The sequence below is a fragment of the Mus caroli genome, unplaced genomic scaffold (genome assembly GCF_978045245.1).
Source record: "Mus caroli unplaced genomic scaffold, Mus_caroli_1 scaffold_10, whole genome shotgun sequence".
In the NCBI taxonomy this organism is placed as follows: domain Eukaryota; kingdom Metazoa; phylum Chordata; class Mammalia; order Rodentia; family Muridae; genus Mus; species Mus caroli.
The window spans coordinates 67,828,206-67,852,799 of record NW_028227265.1 but is presented as its reverse complement, the minus strand read 5'-3'; the positions used below and the strand labels follow the sequence as shown (position 1 = coordinate 67,852,799).

At 38.7% G+C, this 24,594-nt stretch overlaps 1 protein-coding gene across 2 annotated transcripts in view; it reads left to right on the top strand.

Moving 5' to 3' along the window:
• LOC110300352 (putative ATP-dependent RNA helicase DDX60) overlaps positions 1 to 24,594 on the top strand; it is a 130,769-nt gene that overhangs the window by 49,417 nt on the left and 56,758 nt on the right. For both annotated transcript variants that reach the window (XM_029480658.2, XM_021170508.3), the window contains exons 19-28: positions 1,216 to 1,311; positions 4,850 to 4,965; positions 6,172 to 6,314; positions 6,450 to 6,559; positions 9,801 to 9,905; positions 10,505 to 10,633; positions 12,260 to 12,384; positions 16,847 to 17,005; positions 21,146 to 21,293; positions 23,068 to 23,220. In XM_029480658.2, coding sequence (XP_029336518.1) covers positions 1,216 to 1,311; positions 4,850 to 4,965; positions 6,172 to 6,314; positions 6,450 to 6,559; positions 9,801 to 9,905; positions 10,505 to 10,633; positions 12,260 to 12,384; positions 16,847 to 17,005; positions 21,146 to 21,293; positions 23,068 to 23,220 — 1,284 coding nt within the window. The remainder of the gene's footprint in view (positions 1 to 1,215; positions 1,312 to 4,849; positions 4,966 to 6,171; positions 6,315 to 6,449; positions 6,560 to 9,800; positions 9,906 to 10,504; positions 10,634 to 12,259; positions 12,385 to 16,846; positions 17,006 to 21,145; positions 21,294 to 23,067; positions 23,221 to 24,594) is intronic.

Here is a 24,594-nt window from a genome sequence, read left to right as displayed (position 1 = left end):
CAATAAATGTGTTATCAAATTATACAACAATATTTTACCTTTTTGACTAGAAATCTAGCATCTTTAAAGGCCCGTGAAAATAATTCCTTTGAATTTGTAAGGGACAAAACTGCTTCAGAGAAAATATAATTTTGTTACATTATTAAAGAACATGATAAATCAAGGTCATTTTCTGTGAAGATGCTTTTGATTTAACTTTTCAGGTTATAGCTCATTCATTTACAATGAGATTCACAATGACCCAAAGAGCTTTACAAGCTACAAAACGTAGTGAATGGCAATTTCAATCACAATTAATTTTCTTGTTAAAGACACTTATTTTAGTTAAAAATGTTATGTTTGCAAGCAAACCTAGTCTTAATGAAGTTGTAGTTTTCTTTCTGATTGAATTTTCACATCAGAGATTAGGATAAAATGAAAAAAAAAAGACATGTTTTTAGAGTGCCATGTAATAATGTGCTGCCTGGCTTGCCTTCCAAAGAAACATCTTCCAACACAAATCATGTTAGTGTTAGATTTGAAGGAATCAACATGGTTGAAATAATGACTCTGTTCTTACATCTTTTTACAACTATTTATTTAGTGAAAATATTTTTATGTATTCTTTGATACCTTCATACATGCCTGAGATATATCCATTTTCCGTCTCCTTCCCTCTACTCCCCCCATCCTTATCCTTTCCATTATCATGTCTTCTTCCCAGAAGCCATGGGCTGCCAGAAACTCCTCTACTGGGGTGGGGCCTTGTGAGCGGGTTTCTCATTCCTGCTGGGATTTTGACTGGTTCGATGTTCTGCAGGTCTTGTACAGATGATCACAGAGGCTGGGGGGCTCATGAGAAGAACTACCCTCCCTGGTTCAGAAGACAGCAGTTCACTGTACTCTACACTTTCCACCTCTGTCTCTCGTGGTTCCCAATGGGGTCAGGAAAGACGTCAATCTAGGTGTCCCATTTAGCACTAGACACAGTTGGAATGCTCATAAACGAGAATCTACCCTTCAAGTTGGATATTTGACTGTTTTGTCTCATGAAAATAGAAGTTTCACATGGTTCAAACTAATAAGTATATCACAAGTGTAACAAAGCTAACTCGTAGAAGTAGCATCAGATTTTAGTTATTAGACGATACATTCAGGACTCATAAGCTTTACCTCATGTAACTTTAGAACTACACGCATACTAAGAGTTATGTCACATGCTACTGTTACTTCTAGGTGCTTATAACTGTTCCTGCCTGCTTTGAAATTCTGCTACTAGCTCCTCATCGCCAAAATTGGGTGAAGAGGATCAGATATGTTATATTTGATGAGGTATGTTTGATATCACTTCTCAGACTAATCTGTAATGAAGGTCTTTGCAGCTTTGGGACATCTGCCCCTTGGATGAAGTTCAGATTGGGAGGCAATTTTCTTCCAAGCATTTGCCCTCGCTGAATGACTGTTTGGGCTTGCTTCTTCTGTTGTGACTCAGTAGTGTATATTGGTGTGAGGAATGGGTCCTCATTGGGGCTGCTGTTGTGGAGAGAAAGGAATTAATCTCTCATGACACAAGTTTCCCCTGATAGAAAATCCAACTTGATTTCCAAAAGAAAGTTGTTTTTTTCTTAACTTATAATGTTCTTTTAAAATTTCACATCATGCATTCCAGTTCCACTTATCTCCCGTCCCCTCATACCTGTCCTCCACCCTTTCAACTTTCCCCTAAAAAAGAGAAATAAAATCTTGTGCAAGCTGTAGTGTGTCACAGTGTGGTTCACAGTATACCTGTTTGTTCACACTTCTTAGCCTGCAAATGTTCATTGCTATGAGTTGTTGATCTGGTTCGAGGCCTCTGGCTTCTGCTACACTATTAATACTGGACACTCACTGTTGCTCCTCTTAGATAGTCTGTTGTTGTCCTTTATTGTGGAGATCATGTAGTGTTAGATCAGTAGGACCAGCCCCCCTTTATGCACTATGGTAGTTCATTGATGCTGGGATGGGCCAATTTAAAGCCCTGGATCTTGGCCTGAGAGGTGTCTGAGCTGGTCAGTCCACCAGCTCCCCCACACCCACACCATCAGTTCTCCTGCCTTACCCCAGTTGGCCCATCCAGTACTACAGCCAGCAAGGGGAAGATACAGTGCTCTTGCTCCTCCCATGGCCTCTTGGCTGGCTCATTCAGACCCATGCCACCAGGGCCTGCTCTCCTGAGCGCTGCACCAGTAGAAGGCAGGGATGGTTCTCCTGCTCTCATGACCCAAGGGCCAGCTAAAGGAGAGGCTTTTGTCTCTAGCAAGTGATGCCGATTATACAAACAATCTTGTCCATCATGATCTCTAAGGAAAACAAATGGCTCATTCAAAGTATGGTTTTAAAAGCATGACTTTAAAAAGACATATTTGAGGAAATCCAGAGAGAGGGACTTATTGCTAGTCTTAAAGAAACAAGATAAGGAAGTTTTTACTTCAGGTTCCAAAGGAGAGTCTGATCAAATGGGCTACATTTCAAGGAGTGAACCTTTTTTGTACAGTTCTGGCCCAAAGGAGTGAACCTTTTTGTACAGTTCTGGCCCAAAGGAGTGAACCTTTTTGTACAGTTCTGGCCCAGGCAGCCTGGGAGGGGCCAACAGAAAACTGATCTCAATGTATTTCTTCATTTTCTGAGCTGTAGCCAATTGAATATGTTGGTCAAATTTAGAGATCCAGAGAACATGGGAGTCTCATTGAAATACTATCTATGGTTCAGTTTCCTTGGGCAGAAATAGTGGGTAAAATGCAATGTAGATGGCAGCATCTTCCAGTCTACCTGTGCATAGACACTTAAGGCATCAGAGAAAAGTAGATTCTTTTATTCCTGGATTTTAAGCTGAAAAGAAAAAAAGAAGCCCATATTTAGCTTATCTTTACTTTATTTCAACAGTAATAATAATAATAATATTAATTTGTAGTCCTGGAAATTAAATTCAAGTCTTGGAAGGAGTCCACTACTGATCCAAATCCTCAGGCTTTTCCTCCATATTATAACAAGCTGTTTTTTTATTTATTTGATACTGACTTGCTATGTTTACTTTTAGTTAACCTGCATACTTTGCATTCTGAGGGCTTTGGATAGTCTTATTTAAATAATACAAAGCCATACATACATGTAGGTAAAACACTCATACACATACAAATTTAAAAGTTTAAATTACAAGGCAATCTAGAATACCTAGTTTTAGCTTGGATTCCAAACTCTGGAATGATATAACACTCAACTTCAGTTGTTCCAGTTCTATATGAGGGAAACCATTAAAGGATTTAGCATCACTTCTGCCAGAGTCAGGTAAAATTGTTAAATATTGCAAAGCTGAAAGTTAATGTTTAGCAATGTGGTATGCCATTTGACCAAGACAAAGTCAGATGGGCAGAAGAAAAAAAAATATATATATACACACATAGCTCTCTACACACATCTGGAAAGCTGCTGTCTTAGTCAGGGTTTCTATTCTTGCACAAACATCATGCCAAGAAGCAAGTTGGGGAGGAAAGTGTTTATTTAGCTTACAATTCCATACTGCTGTTTATCACCAAGGAAGTCAGGACTGGAACTCAAACAGGTCAGGAAGCAGGAGCTGATGCAGAGGCCATGGAGGGATATTCTTTACTGGCTTGCTTCCCCTGGCTTGCTCAGCCTGCTCTCGTATAGAACCAAGACTACCAGTCCAGAGATGGTCCCACCCACAAGGGGCCTTTCTCCCTTGATCACTAATTGAGAAAATGCCTTACAGTTGGATCTCATGGAGGCATTTCCTCAACTGAAGCTCCTTTGTGATAACTCCAGCTGAATCAAGTTGACACAAAACCAGCCAGTACAGCTGCATAATTGATATCTTTCAGGTGTAAAATGTAACTTCTTTAATTAAGATCATGTCCGAGAATCTTTTTTGTATCTTACTTAATTTGATTATGCATTCATTTATTCAGTCTCCTTTGAGAAATACCTCCCAAGAGTCAGGCATGGTGTCAATGCTAGAGTAATACAGATTTGAAGACCCAGATTAAATGGGAAAGATTAGTTAAGTCAGGGAAAACACGAATGCTTATAAAGTGACACTAGTGCTTACAGTGAAGGTCAAGAGTGTCAATCAAAATTCAACAGTGGCAGAAGGCAGGCTGGAGGACCACTGGGAATGGATGCTCTGCAAATCTTTTAAAACTAGTGACTCTGAGATGAGCTTCACAGATTAAGAAGCTGTGGTTATTTTTGTTGGCTTTTAATTTTCCTGGTGAGAATATTTTATACAGGAGACACAGCCATGTGAAATCTCTGGGGTGGAAAGTGTGTGCCAAAGAATGGAGAAATAGCTGATGTGTACGGGTCTCAGTAAGATGGGATGAGTGACTTTGGATGCAGCTGGAATGGCAGCCATAAGCCAACTGTGCCAAGCATTATTTATCCCATTAAATGCTTAAATTTGTTCTGCAAGGAATGGGAAACCATTGACTAGTGACTTGACTGGATACAGCTTATCTTTGAAGCATATCTTTTTGTCTGTAATGTCAAGAATGGCACTGGTCACTAAAGTACTGAATCCTTATTGAGATGTGGTAGAGGCTTGATTGGCAGTGAACATGTCAAGGAATACCTTGGCCTTGTATTGTAGTGAAAGCAAAATAAGAAGAGTCACAGGTGAGTGATTAAAGATATTAAGGAAAATGTAAATGCCAAGATGTCCTACATCTGGTTTTTTTCAGTAGTTATTTAAACTTTCATGGTCCATTAAAGGTGATAGAAGATACCTATGAACAGTTTAAGATTCCATATGTTATTTTAATTTGCCATTCTTAAAAACTAACTCATGAATTGAAAACATTTTTTTCTTTTATAGGTCCATTGTCTTGGTGGAGAAATTGGAGCAGAAATCTGGGAGCATCTCCTTGTCATGATCCGATGTCCCTTTTTGGCCCTTTCAGCTACCATTAGCAACCCTCAGCATCTCACTGAGTATGAATTTGGTTCCCTTTTGGATTTCTTTTGAAAGTCTAAATTTCAGACTTCCTTGATGGGTTTTAGAGTCACCAAAATTTCTGGTTAACTTACAGCAGTCCCTGAATCTTCAAGTTATTGTCTGTTTAGCTCTTTCTGACAAATCTTAGCTACTCTCCATGAAGAAATATCTAGATCCTCTTGGGTAAGATCTGTAGTTGAATGGGAAGTATCCTGTCATAGCTCAAAAACTAAAACAATAGCTGTATATTCCTTTTCCCCTCTCCTTTTACTAGGAAACAAAAATCAGGGTGCTAGAATGATACACTCAGCCATAGGTTCCAAGATCACATTTTTTTTTTTGATATATTCAGGAAGAGAGCAAAGCTTCATTAGTTGAAAGCCACACATCTTCTGGTCATTGGAGTGGCTTGAATGATGACGACTGATAACAACGTATCCCATAGCGTCTCCATGTATCGGATACTAAGTAGAATGCATGTAGTAATTTCTCTTAAATGCCATCAGTATTTGTATTTGATAACAATTTCCATTGTTATCCTTAGATGATAGTACCTTTGTTGTTGTATTAACTTTTAAACAAGAAAGGCAAGGCATAGAAATATTACAGATTCATGCAGGGTTCAGAGTTACTAGTAAGGCAGCTAGAATTTTATTTCAGGTTATGTGACTCTAGAAGTAATTCCATTATATGAAAGTTTTAAGACAAACAAAATTTTCATTTTAATTATTTAATTAAATAAATAACAATACATTTAATTATTTAATTTCATGCAACTTATGTCTATTTCCTGCTTAAATAATAATGTCTGAGTTAATTTTGTGTTGATGTGACCAAAGGATACCTTCAGAGAGTTATATTTTTATTTAGATTTATGGTTTTAGAAAGATTTCAACTCATCATAGTGGGGAAGGCGGGGGGTGGGGGGGAGACCCATCCCTAGAAGTGGGAACGAAGTGAAAGCTTGTTAAATGGCAACAGACAAGAAGCAGAGGTAAGGTAAGAAAGAGTGGCAAGTATAAACTTTGTGATGGCTAATATTGTCCCATTGCTAGTGGCTGATCTATGCTATGCTGTTCCCACATTTTAATGGCTCCATGCAGTTCAACATAATAACAAAGACTGGGGACCAAGCACTCAAAACATGAACTGTAATGGACATTGCTGGTTAAAATCATAAATAATGTCTGTTTTCCTTTAAGGTGGCTTCAGTCAGTAAAGCGGTACTGGAAGCAAGTAGACAGTACCATGGAGGAAAGACCTGTTTCCAAAAGAAATGGTACCTCCCGTGGCAGCTATTACAAAGATCGAGCACAAGCCAGACAGTCATACAAAGTTAGACTTGGTACGAATGCTCTGTGTACTTGTACAACGGTGCTTTTCTGTTTGTTTGTTTGTTTTTTTGGTTTTGTTACTTGCTTTCAAAATAACCTACTCACTGTGTTTCTCATCATTTGGAAAATCTCGCCTTCCCGTCCAGTGCTCTATGGAGAGAGATACAATGACCTAGAGAAGTACTTGTGTTCCGTGAGACAGGGCGATGTTTGCTTTGATCATTTTCACCCCTGCGCTGCACTAACCATAGATCATGTAAGTAACAACCTCTGCCACAGCTGTTCCAAGTAACACCACTGTCTGGCTTATTAACTTATTAACTGGCTTACAATACTGTGAGGAATGTAGCCAGAGAGCGGCCTGATGCTGGAATCCAGAGGAAACACTACATCTTGGATTTTCAAAGGAACAGCAATGTTTTAGTTTCCTCAATTTCTTGCTGTTAGGATCATCAAAGCTTAAAAACTACTAAATATTTTAACTTGATGGTTATGTTGTTTGGGGGATGTTATTTCTGCCATTTTCCATCTCCCCTCTTTGTTAACACTTATGTCTGCATGTTTCTCTTAACTAGCTCACTTCTGTACCATAGTGAGGACAGGCTTTAACCTCTCCTGTGCACACAGCTTTGTGTGGCTGTGGCTAATATGTGAGAACATGACTAATGCGTAGGACCTTAAGCCGGGAACACATTCCGTCTCCATAACAATCACGTTACAACTCTTTGGTAGGGACTTTGCAGAATAGAGACCTTGAAAACAGTGCCACCTGGGCTGCTGAGTGGTTAGAGGGGGAATACTTCCTTAAATATGCCCTGCATATACTTCCCTTCCTTTCTCCGCCCACTTCCTTGACAGGTTCATTTAAACTCCCATTGGCCCTCAAAATGATACTTACTCCTTTCCTTCATTCCAAGACCTGAAAACTGAAGTGTATTAGATATATATATATATATATATATATATATATATATATATATATATATTAAATAAAAATTAAATACTTTTTTTAAAATTAGGTATTTCATTCTGATACTATATTTATGGCTCCTTAATTATAATTCTAGTCTTTAAAGGGCTTTATTGGACTTTTTCAAAAAGGGTAACTATACAGCCCTTAACAACTAAAGTCTTCTGAGCTTGTCCTACATTGCATGTGCTGAATGTGTTTTGCTCAGAAACCTTCATGTTATACCTCATTGGTTCCAAATGTCAAACGCTACTGCCTTGACCTTGCTGCTTCTTTTGAAGCTCTTATGATGCGAAGCCTTATTTATAATCCTTCTGTGACTTCTTCAACTGTTATGTAAACTTCTTTATAGCACTTAATGTTTATTTGCCAGCAAAGTCTGATCACCCCTGAACCTTCACACATGCGTCTTTGAGTGTTCAGAAATAACCACTTGAGGGCGAGTTTCAAGTGCGTAGACTTACTAGCAAACTGTTATGTGAATACCATTGTTAACTGGCTATTTTAAAAGGATAGCTGATTGGAATTGTGTTTTTCAAATACTTCACCCATTTCCTTTCCTTTAAAGATCACAACAATTGCATGATGGAGGTACTACTTCAGTTTTTATTTCACAAATAATGGAATTGAGACATAGACAGCTAAGTTACTACTGCAGCACTGAGTAAATGGGTAAATGGTTCAGACCAGACAGCATCTCAGACCCGTTGGTTGACTCCATGTTGATCTGAAAGATTTGTCTGCTATCTATATGAATGAGTTAGCACCATGTGATAACATTTGGCAGTCAATATGTTGGAATGACTTCCTAAACCAATGAAATGAATGTGAACATGGGATTTTCTTTAATAAAGAAACCCTTTTGTTTCCTCCCTCTCTTCCTCTCTTCCTCTCCCCCTTTTGTGTACTGGTTCTGTGCTTGCTCCAAGTGCCTTTGCTCTCCTCTCGGTTGCTATTCATGGAGTGACTGGAAAGCAGTAGAGTAACTACATAGTGTGCTATGACCCTAAGTGACTTCTGAAAAGGTCACGCTGCCATACAGTAGCAAGGGTACAGAGTAAATGCTAGGCTTGGGTATTGTTAAATGAATTTTAACAACCACTGGCATGGTGTGTACTTATGTAGGCCATTTCCTGAAGAAGAATAGAAGTGAGCGGAACTTCCAAATGAGTAAATAATTCTAAACATTGTTTAGTATACTTAGACTAAATAGAAGAGCTAAGTGATTTAAGAATGCCCTCAAACTTGACCCATTTTAGCAACATAAAAAAAGAATCATCATCTAAGTAGCCATTTCCTTTATGGCTATGTCAGAGAAACCATTCCCAAAGGGCAGCGATGGGCAAGTATTTGCAAACTGGCCTTAACCCAACAGAAGCAAGGGATCACCAGTGAGGATTGCCCTCAGCCATATATGTCTTGTTTCTGGCAAACCACAGCCTTGTTTGACCTTTGCCATCAATTGTCATGCCGTTCATGCACAGCTGCTGCTGTCTGGAGGGCTGTCAGCCCCGGGAAACACTTGAAAGAACTGCTATCTCTTGCTCAGTGTGGATTGATTGTTAATGTGGCCTGTGGAGGTAGAGACACTTGCATTTGCAAAATATCGTATACCATGGTACAGTGACTCAGTGTTGCTTCTCTTCCTTTTCTGCCAGAATGGTTCAGGTTTTAGCAGTTTGCCGGTTTATAGTGGGAAACAACTAGATTGAGTCCCATCTTGGACCACAGAATTGTTATTCCTTGATAGTTATGAAGTATGAATTTATTAATTAAAAAAACATATTGACTTTAATCCCAGCACTCAGGAGGCACAGGCAGGCGGATTTCTGAGTTCGAGGCCAGCCTGGTCTACAAAGTGAGTTCCAGGACAGCCAGGGCTATACAGAGAAACCCTGCCTTGAAAAACCAAAACCAAACCAAACCAAACCAAAACAAAACATATTGATGGATTATTTACCACCAGTGGAATGCCAGACATTTGGCTAAGACTCATATCTGTTATCTAATTTATTTTGCACACAGAGAGAACTAATTATTTTATTTTAGAAACAAGGAAACTGAATGTGTTTAAAGGGGGCAAAGACTTAAGAAATCCCAAGCCTGTGACCAAACAGAAGATTTATGCTATAGAATTTGTGGGGATTCTTGGACTTGTTTTTGTTTCATTATAGTTTGGCTGGAAAAAAAACACTCTCAAGTGAGAATTAAAAAGAGAACACAAGGCTAATGATGGGAAATGGGGCAGAGATGTGTTTCTGCAATGAAGAAGACCTCACAGAGGATCTGACATCATTTCCCAGAACCCACACTGGGTGACTCACAAGAGCTTAGACAGGGGATCTGTGTGGGACAGAATCTCCCACACATACACATAATTTAAAAAAAAATTCCTTTAAAAAATAATATGTGCAATGCAGTCTTCAATTTTCCACATTTTAATATGCAAACTAACCATTTATAGTCAATGTTTATATCCTATAGATGAAATAAAATATTAATAAGTTTGATTTTATTTTAATCGTAGATTGAAAAGTATGGATTTCCTTCTGATCTTGCCCTTTCACCCCGAGAAAGCATACAGCTGTATGACACTATGTGCCAGGTCTGGAAGAGTTGGCCCCAGGCCCAGGTAAAGAATCTTCACAGTGGTGCTTTGGTAGAACCCACCATTGCTATTCTGAAACACAGTGTCACCACTTGCATTTGGCGGGGGGCACCCTCTTAGAGGCAAAGGGGAGGGGAGATGGGATGGGGGTTGCGGGAGAGAGAGTGGGAAGGGGGACAACATTTCAAATGCAAACAAATAAAATAACCAATAGTAAAAGACTAGCAGACATTCCCCGAAAAGAACTATCTTCTCACTGTAATGATCTAGAAGTGGTGTTTTATGTCAATGCCTGGAAATGTCCCTTCTTTCTCTAGCCACTGTGGTTTCTAGGTCTCCATTCCCACACTGGGCTCCTGGCTCTAAGACTTGTCTCTTCTCCATTGTTCTGTGTCCTAAGCACTGTTGGCTTTCTTCAGAGGCCTGCCTGCTCTGTCTGTTTGCCTTTGGAGAGTTCCTATATGGTTTTAAATGCCAAAAGGCATGGGAAAGAATGAGAATTCTAAACATTTCTAACCGTAAACTTCTCCAGCCACAAGACCCTATCAAACTGTCAATGAAAAATATAATTGAGAAATATCTTTAGTTTTTCATGCAATATTTGTATGGTCTTCCTTTTCCAGAACCTATGCCCAGAGAACTTCACTCAATTTAAGAATAAAATAGTCATTAAAAAGCTGGATGCTAGAAAATATGAAGAGAGCTTAAAGGAAGAATTCACAAATTGGGTTAAAAATGGGAACGAGGAGGAGGTAATTTCACACAGCATTCTGTCTTGTTTTCTTGAGTTGTATCGTTCAATCAATAATACCATTTTTTTTCCTCTCCAGTTTTCAATTTTTATCATAGATTTTAAAGCTCAACTTGATGTGTAGTGATTCTGAGCTAGAATTTAAAAAAAAAAAAAAAGAAAGAAATTTGACTTTTAAACTTCTCTTCAGTGTCTCCTAAAACATAGGCAAGAGGCTACCAGTTCCTCGTGGATTTGATGACAGACCAGGAAGAACACAGAGCTCATGTTTGGAATTAATTGATTTTGGGGGGTGGTGGTGTGGGGAACAGCATAGAAATGCGACTCAAGCAGCAGAAACAAATGTTTACCTTTCTTTTTTAGTTTTTGTTTTGTTTTGTTTTGGTTTGGTTTTTTGTTTTGTTTTGTTTTTTGGTTTGAAGATTTTCAGATCCACTCCCAAATCCTCACCCTCCGATTTCTCCCATATCCCTTCTACCATTTTCTCCTTCTAACTTTGTAGGCTCCCAGTCAATGCTTCCAGCGTGGGTGTGGTTGTGGGGTTATCTGCTGGGCTGCCAATTCATGAAGAGCACTGCCATTTTCCCTCCTACAGCAGCCATCCCATCCCGTGTCAGCAGCTCCCCAGCCTTTGGGCGCCTTTGGGCGCCTTTGGGCGCCTTTGGGAGCCTTTGGGAGCCTTTCCTCACCCAGGCTGAAGTCTGAAGGACTTGATTTTACAAGCTTTTTCCCCCAGGTATCCACAGGGGCTGTGAGTTCATGTGTTCAGTGTCCCTGTAATATCTAGAGACGCTTTTTTTTTTTTTTTCCAACAGCCCTTGGGGTTTTCTTCTCCATGCTTTTAAATTTATTTTTAATTTTAAGAGCTATTTAAGTATTCAAATCTTACTACATGCTTACACATTATTTAGATTAAACTAATAAATTTATAGTCTCATTTTGTCAAGAAAAATTGTGATTCCTGATTTTTATTTTTAGGAATAACTTTCCTAATTTTACAGTACTTTAGGTTGTGCTGACTCGTAACCATAAAATTATTTTGTTGCTACTTCATAACTGTAATTTCACTACTGTAGTGAATTGTAATGTAAATACCTGATACATACATAGACTAATTCGAAACCCCAAAGGGTCGTGACCCTCAGGTTGAGAACTACTGGTATGCATTATATTTTTCTTGTGTGATTTCCCCCTCCCCCACTTTGTACTTTGATTTGTTTTTATTTCATTTGGAAACATAATATAGTTAAGTGGTATTACCCCTCCTTGTTTATCTTGTCACTCCAAACCTCTTAGTCAGGTTTGAGTCTTATTTTCTATGCAGCATGGGAAGGGCTCCTCTCTCCTGTTGTCGTGGAAACAGCATCAGTGACTGAGCCGTCCTTTACTGCTGGACTCACACTGTCTTAGACATTTACAGATGTGTACATAGAGTACACAGGCAGATTGTTATCAAGTGTGTGGTGTATGTGCATCCTTCTTGTGCTTACCATCCATAGTCCTGTGGCAAACTCTCATAAGACTGCACTTTAAAGGATGGCAGTTGTGAAAGGATTTGCGTCAGAATGCCCTTTCCTTTCACTGCTATGAAGAGTTTAGTACAAATGCTTGCCGTTCACTCCCACAGGCCAGGATGGTGCTGAAGAAACTGAGTCCTGATTACCATGAGCACTCAGGGAGGATGCTGGATTTCTTTCCATGTCTTGTTGAGAAGCTAAGGAAAATGGAGAAGTTGCCTGCTCTTTTCTTTTTGTAAGTTATTTAACTTTGTGAGGTAATTAGTGTCAGGCCATTCCTTTAAGGTAGAGTTTATGCTACCTTTTATGCTTTGATCTAGTGTTTATTATTCTTCAGTGCTCATTCATTTGTCAAGATCTTATGACTTATTTAAAGTCATACAGTTTTCTAATTCAACTCTTTGTTGTTCTGCTTCTGTTTGTTTAAGAAAGGATCTTGGTGTCTGCCCCAGGCTGTCTTCCGGCCTCAGCCTCCTTTGTGCTGGGATTAAGATAGGGATCCACCCTTATGCCCAGTTTTCGTTACATGCTTAAGAATATTTTTAGTGCCCTATTAAATTTTTCTTTATTAGTTTTGAGTCTCATTCTCATTTTTGTTATTACTATAAACTATCATTTTTGTTTCTTTTAGGTCTTACTAGTAATTTTAAATACAGATCTTGGTGTTTTGCAGAACACATTGAACATATCCAGTAATGCTGCTTTCCCACACAGAATTTAAATTTTAATAACATGCTATAATATATATGTAAAATATTTTCATTTTAAAAACTCATTATAAATAGAAATATGACCTAAAATCAGTGATATCTTGCCAAATTCAGATTATATAGAATGCAATAGTTTAAAATTGAACATTCTAGTTTAATGGGTCAGTTCTGATAAAATGTAATGTGATAATTTAGTTAGTGGATAAAAGTATGTAGCTTGAAGCAAACAGCAAATACTTTATTTACTGCAGATAAGTGTAAATTACTCTAACACCATGAGATCATCAAATAAATAAAGCTATAGGATTATAAAATATAATGCTTATTAATATGTGCTGAAACATAGTAATGAATCATAATTAGGTGATAGACACTCAAAATAATGGTGATAGTAGATGCAGGGTTCTATGTGATTTATATCTATCTATCTATCTATCTATCTATCTATCTATCTATCCATGAGATTTAATTGCAGCAAAACTGTCCTTTTTGTTTTTGTATGTAGAACAAGAGAAAAACTCTTTCTGTGATAAGAATAATCCATACAGGTTATCTATTCGCTTCCAAGCACAGCTATGGATGTTAAGAACAGAGACATTCTTTGTCTCTGAGATATGTTTGCAAGCTTAACTATACTGTTGAAGTCAGAAAATAAGTCTTTACTCTTTATATAATCATATGCATATGAACATATATATTTTCCCCTGTTCTTTTGAGAGAATTAAGTTGGTTAAAGGTGAAAAGCATATGCACTAATTTAGAGTAAATAGTTTAAGCTATTTACTCTAAATTAAGTGTGGAAGCTTCATGAGGAAATAATGACCCAATGACATTATAAATAGACACTTAACCCGGAACTGAACAGAACGAGTTATAAATCTGTGACATAGTAAGTAGGCATATGCTATCGAGTTATTGGAGAGGAGAAATGGCTGGGAAGACCGGCTTGTGCAGATGTCTTTTGTTCCCAACTTCTCATCTTTCTAGTTTTAATGGTGGTATGTTCTGAACTGTGAGTTCCTAAGGCATCTGGAAAGGGTAATATTAACAAAATATGATAGTCAGAGTTCTACTTGTAGAGCTCTATCTTGGAACCTCTTAAATGAATAGTGGGTTATCTGTAAGACAAACTGTGAAAATCCTTTCTTACATGTTGTGACTTCATCTTTAGCAGCACCAGGTCATAAAAAGATCAAAGATTGGTCTGGGACCAAGCCTTAACTGTCAGAGCTTGCTTACTACTTATTAATAGTACTATTACTATTAATAGTAATAGCCCCCAACTTTCTGTGCCCTGAATGGAGAAAAGTGTGTAGAACATGTTCAGAGGTTGGAAATGTTGATATATTTCTAACATCATGCATTTCAAGGCTAGCCCTAAGCAAAAATTCTACTTTTCTTTCCTTTAGCTATGTCATTGATTGACAACCACTTAATGACTATGTGATCATATATAGGATTTTGATGAGACTAAAATAAAAAAGTCATGAATGTGTAATCCAATGCTATAAAATATTAATTGCTAATGTGAAATTTCAAGAACACTTTCAATATCTGTAGTTTAGAGAGACTTAGACTTAGGAGGCACAGCTATTTCTAAGAGATGTAGATTTTTTTAAAAAGAGTCACACTCTGATGGAAATGATTGTATTTAACAAAGTATGATAGATTCTTCCTCAGGAACTTGCACATCATATAGTCAGAAACATGAATTAGGAGACACACTCTGTTATATAAGGCTGTGTGTACTCCTGGGGGGCCCTTTAATCTCTTTATATCCCCATTTCTTACCTGTAGTACAGGGATAATGGAGTTGGTATAATGCCTGGTGTAATTATTGATGTATCAAATGATGTATTATACCCAAGTCACTTAGAATTGCACCTGAGAGCAACAACTACACTATATTTACTTCTCTTATTATTGTGTTATTGATTTAGCAGTGGAACATTGGTTGCCATTTCTTGTAGTGACAATCATTTCTTAGTTCTGACTTCATCAGAATGGCTTATTTTATCTATCTATCTATCTATCTATCTATCTATCTATCTATCTATCTATCTATTTTGAGACACTGATTGGGAAACTTGTACATACTAGAAAACCATTTGGTCACTGAGCAATAGCCTCAGCTGTCATTTTTCCTTTTTATTGTTTTAAGAACACCTCACCAACTTACCCTGGCTGGTTTAAACCCATTCTGTATATTAGGCTAACCTTAAATTGGTGATTCTCCTGCCTTAGCCTCTCTACTAGCTGGAATTATAGAAAAGCCTGTGGCAATATGTCCAATTTCACATTTTTTAAAGACTGTTTTTGTAAAGTTTTACTTTTAAAAGAAAATCTATTGTCTCAAGCTTTAAGCTTAAATTTTATTATAAAGTTCCTAACTGTTATTTGTTCAAATATAATATAGTGGTGTTTCCCAGTAGGTACTTCTGACATAGCTTTTGGCTCCTAGCCAGAGCTGTGTAATGAAATGATTTTTCCCCAGCCCACTTGTCATCAAAAGCTCTATATTCCAGATATTGTGAAACACATGTGATGCAAACTTAAGGTGTGTTTGTTTTCACTCTCTCTGGAGACAGAATTCAACCAGCCCTGCTGGTTGCTCCGATCTGAGAAATCTAAGTTATGAAGATCCAGAATAGGTCACTAGGCTGAGCCCCAGGGTGCCAAGTAAGCTACAGCTTTATAGTCCTCAATATTTATATGTTCAAAGATTATAAAAGCGAGGTCTAGGATACATTCTGAATTGTAAAAGCCATGACCTCTGGGGCTTTTTAGATCATGTGACAGTGAGAAATTATAGCTCTTTCCACTTTGCCAATAGAACAATTCTTTGGTTGCCTAACAATCTTTTATCTTTCAGGAGGGTGTGTGGAAGTTTATGCACATTTTTCTCTTCTGTTTACAAATCACTGTTTCTCTTGTGCCTGGGCATGTCTGCCCTGAAGAGTTTTAGTAAGATTATACTACAGTGTCACCTGAGTACAGAACTGCGAGAAACTCAAAATTCTACTTCATTACAAGTTAGCAGTATGGGGAGCGACCCAGAATTCAGAATAAAAGTCATAAAGGTGGGCTTCAGAAGCCCTGGAGGGATATGCCAGGGCTGTGGTTTGGGTTGAAGTGTTTGCCATCAGCATGTGTTTAGACATTTGGTGCTGGCTGGCAGAGGCGTCGACAGTTGTGGAAAGTTTGGGAGATGCCACCTTACTCATGGACTGTGATGTCATCATTTAGACTTCTCAGGTCAGAGCTACAGATCAAACGAAGGGCTGAAGATAAGATTCGTCCAGATCTGTAAGCCTAACTGGGTACTTTAGTTACTTTTCTGTTGCCGTGAAGAGACACCATAACCAAGACAACTTGTCGAAAGAAAAGAGTTCTGTGAGACTCACAGTTGCAATGAGTTATAGTCCGTGGTGGTGGTGAGCAACATGGCAAAAGGTAGTAGGTAGCCATAATACTTTAGCAGTAGCTGAGAGATTATCTCCTTATCAGAAAGTAGGGTACAGAGAGAGTGCTAACTGTGAATGGCATGGGCTTTCAAAAACCTCAAAACCTGACCCCAGTGGCATACCTCCTCCAACAAGGATACACCTCCTAGTCCTTCCCAAATAGTTTCACTAACTGCAAATTAAATATTCAGATGCGTGAGATGATGGGGGCCAGTCTCATTCAAATTACCATACTGGGTCCTGAGGTCAAGCCTAGAAGTTTTACACCCAGAACCGTTTTCTGTTTTTCTCTGCTTCCTGATTATAGAAACAATGTGACTAGCCACCTCTTCCTTTTGCTGCCATGTTTACTCCTATCCCTATATAAGGAGGTGTGTGTCCTTTCAAACTGTAAATCAGTTTAAACACTTCTGTAATTGCTTCTTGTCAGGCATTTGCTCACAACCATGAGCAATGTAACACACAACCGGAACAGAGAGACTGAATCTTATTATATTTTTAATACATGTTCATTTGCTTTCAGATTTAACTTAGATATTGTAGAAGAATGTGCTGAGAATGCTTGTAAATTTCTGGAGAAAAAACAGGAAGAAAAAAGACCTCCAAAAGCTGACAAAGAAGCTCATATCATGGCTAACAAACTCCGGAAAGTTAAAAAATCTCTGGAGAAACAAAAGGCAATGTAAGTATTTCACTAAGCAAATTGGCTACATGTGGGTTTGTACAATCCAAATGTCCTAGGAGGAAGCATGCATTGAAAATGCTCTATAATGAAGTTCTACTTACTGCTTAGACTGTTCTTTTTAAATTTCAGAGGGAGAACTGGGTAAAGACAAATGACCACCATTACATAGTCCTTAGCTGCATAGATCATTTAAATTTATGATTGTTAGGAAGCAGGTCCAGATTCTGTCAGTCTTTGTGTATTGCAGAACTTGACAGGATCATCCCACGTTGTCCAGGGACTGTGTCTTGATTCATGACCTACTATTGCAGGGCGAGCCATAGGCTGTGTTTGGGACTGGATTACAATCCGAATTTCACACTTGGAAGCTCATTGCTCTCAGCATGTAGTTCTGCCAACTCTATGGCAGTAATAATAATAACAGTAATAATAATCTCTTTATGTTCCTCTCCTCCTTCTGTGATTGTGTGGGTTGAAAACTCATCATATTTTCCCCAGGTCTTTATCAACTCGAGAGTCTCCAGCTTAATTCCTCCCCTTCCTAACTGTTATATGCTTATAAACTTGGAAACTGGTTAGATTACCATGTGTGCTGGGCATTCTCTTTTTGTTGCCCAGAGGATGGAGGCTAACTTCTGTTGGACATCCAGCATGCTTCATTCGTGTTTTTACTTTTCCTACTCATTTTCCATAACTTCCTTTTAGGATATCTATGGCTCTTTTCACTTTAGTTAATCTTCCACCTTTTTCTTTTCATGAGCCCTACTAGCTGTTTCTTCATTACCTTCATTCTTGTTGCTTCCAGAGTGTATACTCATAAATTTGTTATCGATTCTCTGAATCTTGCACTGATTCCTCAGCTTAGATTTATACTTTCTTGCCTGCCTTACTTTGTTTAGTTAGGAGATAAATTTATTCTGTATTTTTTCAAAATATCCACAGTGAGCATCTCTTATGTGAAAAATCCAAAATCCAAAATTGTTTAAAATCTGTAGCTCTGTGTGCTCATGTGACACTCTATATAGAAATTTTTACTTGATAAACCTTTGTTTTATGTATAAATTTATTTCACACACACACACACACACACACACACACACACACACACACACAATTTCCCTTCAGTCTACATGTAGGTGGTAGTGTATATAAAACCTAAATAAAATTTCTTATTTAGACTTGAGCGCCATCCCAAGGTATGCTGTTATTTATTGACCAGTAATCCAAAATTCAAAAACAGAAATTTAGTTCCCAAGCACTTTGGATAAGGGACACTAAATCTTACTAGTTTCCCTAAATTCTGAGGTTTTTTTTTTCTGTTTTTTTTTTTTTCAACAAGAGTCATTTATTTTCTTCTTTGCATCTCCATAGCCTGTCAGATGATTATTGTTCTAAGGATTTTTTTTTCTTCAAGATTGAGTTTCTCTGTGCAGTCCTGGTTGTCCTGGAACTCACTCTGTAGACCAGGCTGGCCTTGAACTCAGAAATCCGCCTGCCTTTGCCTCCCGAGTGCTGGGATTATAGGCATGCACCCCCACCGCCCGGCTGTTCCAAGGATTTTTACTTTAACACTATTTTAAAAAGATTAATGACAATGATAACAATGATTGGGAAATTTATGCATGAGTGTTGTATTTAGATCATTCATCCCCATACGCTTTCTCCTCTGGCTCCTTTTTTGTTCCTTCTCTCTCAAATTCATGATCTCTTCTTTTTTAATTAGCTAAATACACACAGATATGAATATATCCTATCAATTTTATTTAGTGTGGTCACATGTATTTACCTTAGAAGGCTACTACTGAGTCTCCCTCTTTTCTCAGAAAATTAATTGCCTATAACTATTTATCTAGGTGCGGTTCCTTATGAGATTTTCCTCATTTATGTTTCTTATCAACTAGTATTTTCATTTGTGCATTTGGGTGACCATATTGTTAAGTTTCATGGATGCAGATTCCTTATTGTATATAGAAGGTCCTATCTGGTAGCAGATGTCCTGTTCCTCTGACTTTTACGATCTGTATGCCCCATTTTCTCAGTGTTCCTTGAGTCTTAGGTGTAGGAGTTGTAGTGTAGATGTATAAAATGGGGATATGCATCCCATTGTTAGTTGTTCTCTGCATTGTAACCAGCTGATGATTTCTGCTATATAGGCCCTGTCTACTGCAAAAGGAAGTTTCTTTGGTGAGGGTGAAAGCTATACTTATCTGTGTATGTAAGGATAAGAATTTCAAAGACGGTTGGTGGTTAGTTATACTGGTTTAGAAAGTCTTTTCTCTTCCCTGACCTGTAAATTCATCAGCCACATTCACTAAGCTTACAGAACCAGCTATGAATCTCCCCAGTATTGAGAATGTCCTTAAGTCTAATTAGTTGTTGCTAATTATCTCATGAAGTTAAGAGGCACTGCAGCATCTCTGGGGATGTATTGCCATGCTACTGTTGTAGTTTGTATGCTTTGCAGCTGGGTAAGTCTCTTCATCGATTTGTTCCCTTGGCAGCTTGTAGAGCCCCTTCAGGTGCTATGAAGGCTAGTGCCTATGGAGGTCTAGAGATATTTTCAAGTGAGGAGCTCCGATTCACTTTGAAGTTGAAACAAACTTTTAGAGCATCTCTGATTCAAATATTGTAAATTCTAGAGTAAGTTATAATTTGCTGTGGATCCTTTTGTGCATAATGCCTCTGCATGTTTCACTGGTTCCCAAGTGGTGTATTTATTGTAAGTAGTGAACTCCCAGGAGATTATGTGCAGGAAGTATAAGATTTCTTGGTAAATGATCCTTTTTAGAATACTCAGTTTCAGGGATTTAGGAGCTGTGTGTCAGGGTGGGTTAGTGAGCAGCAACTCAAGCTGTCAACATGAAAGGTGTTTGATATCTTCAACATTCTCACTGTAAGGAGGATGAGTAGCCTGATGCAGACCCTATGCATTGGAAAATAACATTCTGATTCTTCTCTATCTGCATCCATTTCTGACATGGAGGGGAACTCCTAAAGAAACATGCACACCAAGAGCTCACTCTTTTGGGATCATGTTTGTTGATCTGAAACGACACTTTGGCTATTTTCTCTAGCAGTTTTTATTAACAGTTAACTTATTTAATAGTTTAAAAATAGAGTTAGACAGCAACCTACATTTCTCTGTAAGTACTGTATGAGATGTTCTGACAACATAGGGCTGGGTCCTTAAATAGTCATGCCATTTCCCTCCTTATTCAATGATAGCTGGAGGTGGTGTATTCTGGATGTATGATATATACCACTCTGTGGTAGAATACAAGTAACTTCATCTTCTTATGTTCAGAAATGTCTTATTTACATATTTAAGAGACAAAGATTGTGAAGGAAGTGTACATGACCCTAGCGAATGTAAACACCTGGTGCATTCAGGGGTCCTGGGGGATAGGATTACTTAAGGGCCATGACCAGATTTATGGAGGTGTATCCTAAGTTTGATTCCCTCGTAGCACATGCTGAGAAGGGCTGTACATGCCTTAGTGAAGGTGTGTGCTCAAAAGAAAGCCTGAACTTGGTCCCTTTGAGACCTCCAGAGCCATCCCATCCCATCCCATCCCATCCCATCCCATCCCATCCCATCCCATCCCATCCCATCCCATCCCATCCCATCTGATTGTTATGCTTCACAGCAGGCAATCTCTCAGAAGAGCTTTCATCAATGGAGGCAAATTCTCTAGAGGATAGTACATCTAAATTCTCTAGAGGATAGAGCATGCAGAGCAGCTCCAGTGTCCACCTCAAGGAGGCAGAAGAATGGCCTGAGCTGGCAAAGCAGACTGTGAAGAACACATTACCTACAACTTGAGAGTCAGAAAGGTTGAAGGAGAGAAAATGATTATCCTGTTAGCAAGATGAAGGAAGGGTCGTTTGGGGGAAAGGGAATGAGTGGAGGCAAAAAGAAAATCACATCTATAATGGATTTATCTTGAGGGATCCATTATGGAGGGGTGGTCTCCAGAGACTGACAAGCAAGCACATTGTGGGCAGGGCACTGAGTCATGATAATATAAATGCATGAAACAGTGACTCTGGTCCATAAGCAGGACTTAGTTTACTTTGGGCTTCCTGTTGTGGTTGGATACAAATATTGATTTCCTAAAGCTGTATTTTTTTCTAAAGAGATGAAAAGGGACAGAAATCTTCCAGAAGATTGGATGAAAGTGTTATGTGTGAAACAGAACACAATTACCTCCTGCAGAGTCTGGAGAAGAATCTGGAGATTCCCAAGGACTGCACATATGCTAATCAGAAGGCAATAGATGATCAGGTCAGTTCCTAGAAGGGACCACTCCTCCTGGAGAGCACTCTGGTCATCAGAGAAGCTTCTCCAGGCAGGCAGTGGTGGCCACATTGTACATTGTACAGACAGTACATTTTGCTACACACAGCTCTCAAGGACCTTATAATCTACCCTCAGGAAGGATAGGCTTAGAATTTGTAGGTTGATTTTTGTCTTGTTGACACACTCTTGGGTTCAAAACCATGTCTGTTTTTGTGTTAGGTCATGTATAGAAGTCTGTATATTGTAGTCAGAATTCTAGACTTCAATGTCATATACCCAATTGAAAAGTTGGATCCCTGTAGAACAATATATTTAGAACCTGACAGCATTTCTTAAAATTAGAGTCTTTCTAAAATTTTCACCAAAGTGTCACTAAGATATCTAAAATTGGTTTGCCCCATCATTGTTAGACTTTTTGCCCTTTGAACTTGTTTATAAATGACATACTTGACAATACAACCAGTTTCAACATACACACTTACACATACATTTATGTGTGTTCATTGTATCATGAATCTTTTTTTTGTCAGCTTCATAATCTGTTTCATGACCAAGTATACTATTGTTTTAATTGATCCTTGACATTCTGTCTTATAAGGAGCTATATAATCAAAATAGCTAGGTACTAGCCTTTTACTTTTGGAGCTTAAGTCTTCTCTCTAGATATTGCTCTTTAGATATAACACTGGACACAACTGAATTTCCCCTTGGGACACTGGTAATTTTTAAACAAATATTTATTTATTTATTTATTTATTTGCTTTACATCCCACTCATCACCCCTTCTCCATTACCTCCTCCCACAATTCTTTCCCTGTCCCCTCTCCTCTGAGCAGGTGGGGGCCTCCATGGGTATCCTCCTACCTTGGCACATCAAATATCTGGAAGCCTAGGTGCATCCTCTCCCACTGAGGCCAAACAAGACAGCCCAGCTAGCAAAACATATCCCATGTATAGGCACCAGATTTTGGGAATTCAACCCCCCCCCCAGCCCTCACATGTTCAGGACCCACATGAAGACCAACCTGCATATCTGCTACATATGCACAAAGAGACCTAACCTAGGTCTAGCCCGTGTATGTTTTTTGGTTGGTGGTTCAGACTCTGAGAGCCCCAAGGTTCTAGGCTAGTTGACTCTGTTGGTCTTTCTGTGGAGTTCTATCCCTTTTGGGGCCTGCAATCCTTCCTCTTATTCTTCTATAAGAGTCCCCAAGCTCTACCCACTGTTTGGCTGTGAGTGTCTGTATCTGTCTGAGTCAGCTGCTGTGGAGCCTCTCAGAGGCCTGTCATGCTAGCTGTCTGTCTGCAAGCATAACAGAGCATCATTAATAGTGTCAGGGATTGGTGCTTGAGACATGGTTATTTAAAAAAGTCATCAGTATGTCGTTTTCAATGGGAAGTAGCCATTTCGTGGCCTTACACTACAAAGGTTTTGCTTTACTTTCTGGGGGAAGTTTAGTAAAATTCCATAGTCACTTGATTTTGTTCAGGTGGGAGTGGGTCCCTCTTATACCTCCCTTGAGGCTTTGGTCTACTCTTTTGGCAGATCTTCAGTCCGAGAACTGAGGTGCAACTGGGTTGGTCCATGGCAAGGGGAGGGGAAGTTTTTTTTAAAATGGTGATTGTTGCTGCCATAAAATGTTGTTATTGTTATATAGAAGAAAGGCCTAATTATTATGTACTATATCTACTTTTTCGTTAAACATTGAATTGCTATAGAACCTGATAAGCAATGTTCTAAATCTTTGGTTTCTTTTAGTCATTGCAGAGGGTGTTTCGCCGGGTGCAATTCGAACAAAAAGGTGAAACACTGAAGAGGTTGGCAGAAAGGGGCATTGGCTACCACCACCGTGCCATGAGTGCCAAAGAAAAGCAGTTGGTCGAAATTCTCTTCAGGAAAGGATTCATCAGGGTGGGTCAATTTTTCATTGTAAAAATTGAGACTGTGAATATATAAAGCCATAGTACAAAGTACATCCTAAGAAGGCTCATGACGGTGATCCAGACAAGTATACAGAAGGCCCTTAGATCATTACTAACTTAATCTGAATCTTGACTAATATTTAAACACTGACCCTGACTCTTTTATATATATATATTTTTCCTCATGTAGCTATGTCTCATGGGCTATAGATTTGGTTTCCTGGATGTGACATTTTTGCATATGCCCTTTGACATTTAATTGGGGAAATACCCCATGCTGGTCTCAGCTGTGTGTCTTACTTTTTTAGTTCTCATATGGAAGGTTGGTTGATGTGGTTTTACTACAGATATTCTCTCCAAGATTTGGAGGGGATTAATATTCAAGTTTGGGGCAGATCTTTTTCTACTGTGGTAGCTGAAAGAAGCACATGGTTATCTATCTGCCTCCTCAGGGGCTTCTGGTTATCTCAGCAGAGCTTGCAGATGTGTCAGTAGCTACTGAAGCTTTTCCTGTTACTGATGGAGAACAAGAGGAAGATTGCAATAAATAACTTTCAGTCCACATCCTTGCCATCTTTTGTCTAGTACATCCTAGGAAGGCTCATGACGGTGATCCAGACAAGTATACAGAAGGCCCTTAGATCATTACTAACTTAATCTGAATCTTGACTAATATTTAAACACTGACCCTGACGACTAAACATTATCCACTTTAACTTTTGTGTGCCATAAAGTAAATGAAGGGGAGGATGGAAAGAAGAGAGAGAAAAACAGAAAGAGACCTGGCCAAAATACTACTGTTCAGTAATTTCTTAGTCACTATAAAGTTATGAGTAACAGATACTAGGGAAATACGATAGCTTCATCAGAGAGCACATTTTCGGAAGGTACATAAGGCTGCTCCTTTTCTATATGTAGTTTCTACTCTTTCAAAGTTTGTGCTTGTTAAAGGGATTTGAAAAAAAATTCATAATTAGCATGTTTTATTTTGACATATGTATAAGCCTCTGTCAAATGTAATTATTAAAAAACAAGCCACACTATTGCTGGCTTGGCACCAACCAGTGGTCTCAGTATGTTCCCAGCCCAGCATGTAGCCTGAGACCACTTGTTCCCCCTTGTCAATGCTGGCACACTCCCAAATTTCTGGGCTAGCTGGGGGAACATTTTCCCAACCCAAGCAGTTACCTTTCTCCTTGAGTTCAGTTGAGTGGCCAGGAAATGGAAAACACCAGACAATCTTAGTTTAGAATCAACAGATAACACAATCGCTGGGCATGGAATCTATCACCCTAAACTCATGAACTAGTCTATGTTAGAAATCTTCTGGTGGTGGATTCTGCAACCAGATCTAAGAGTTCCT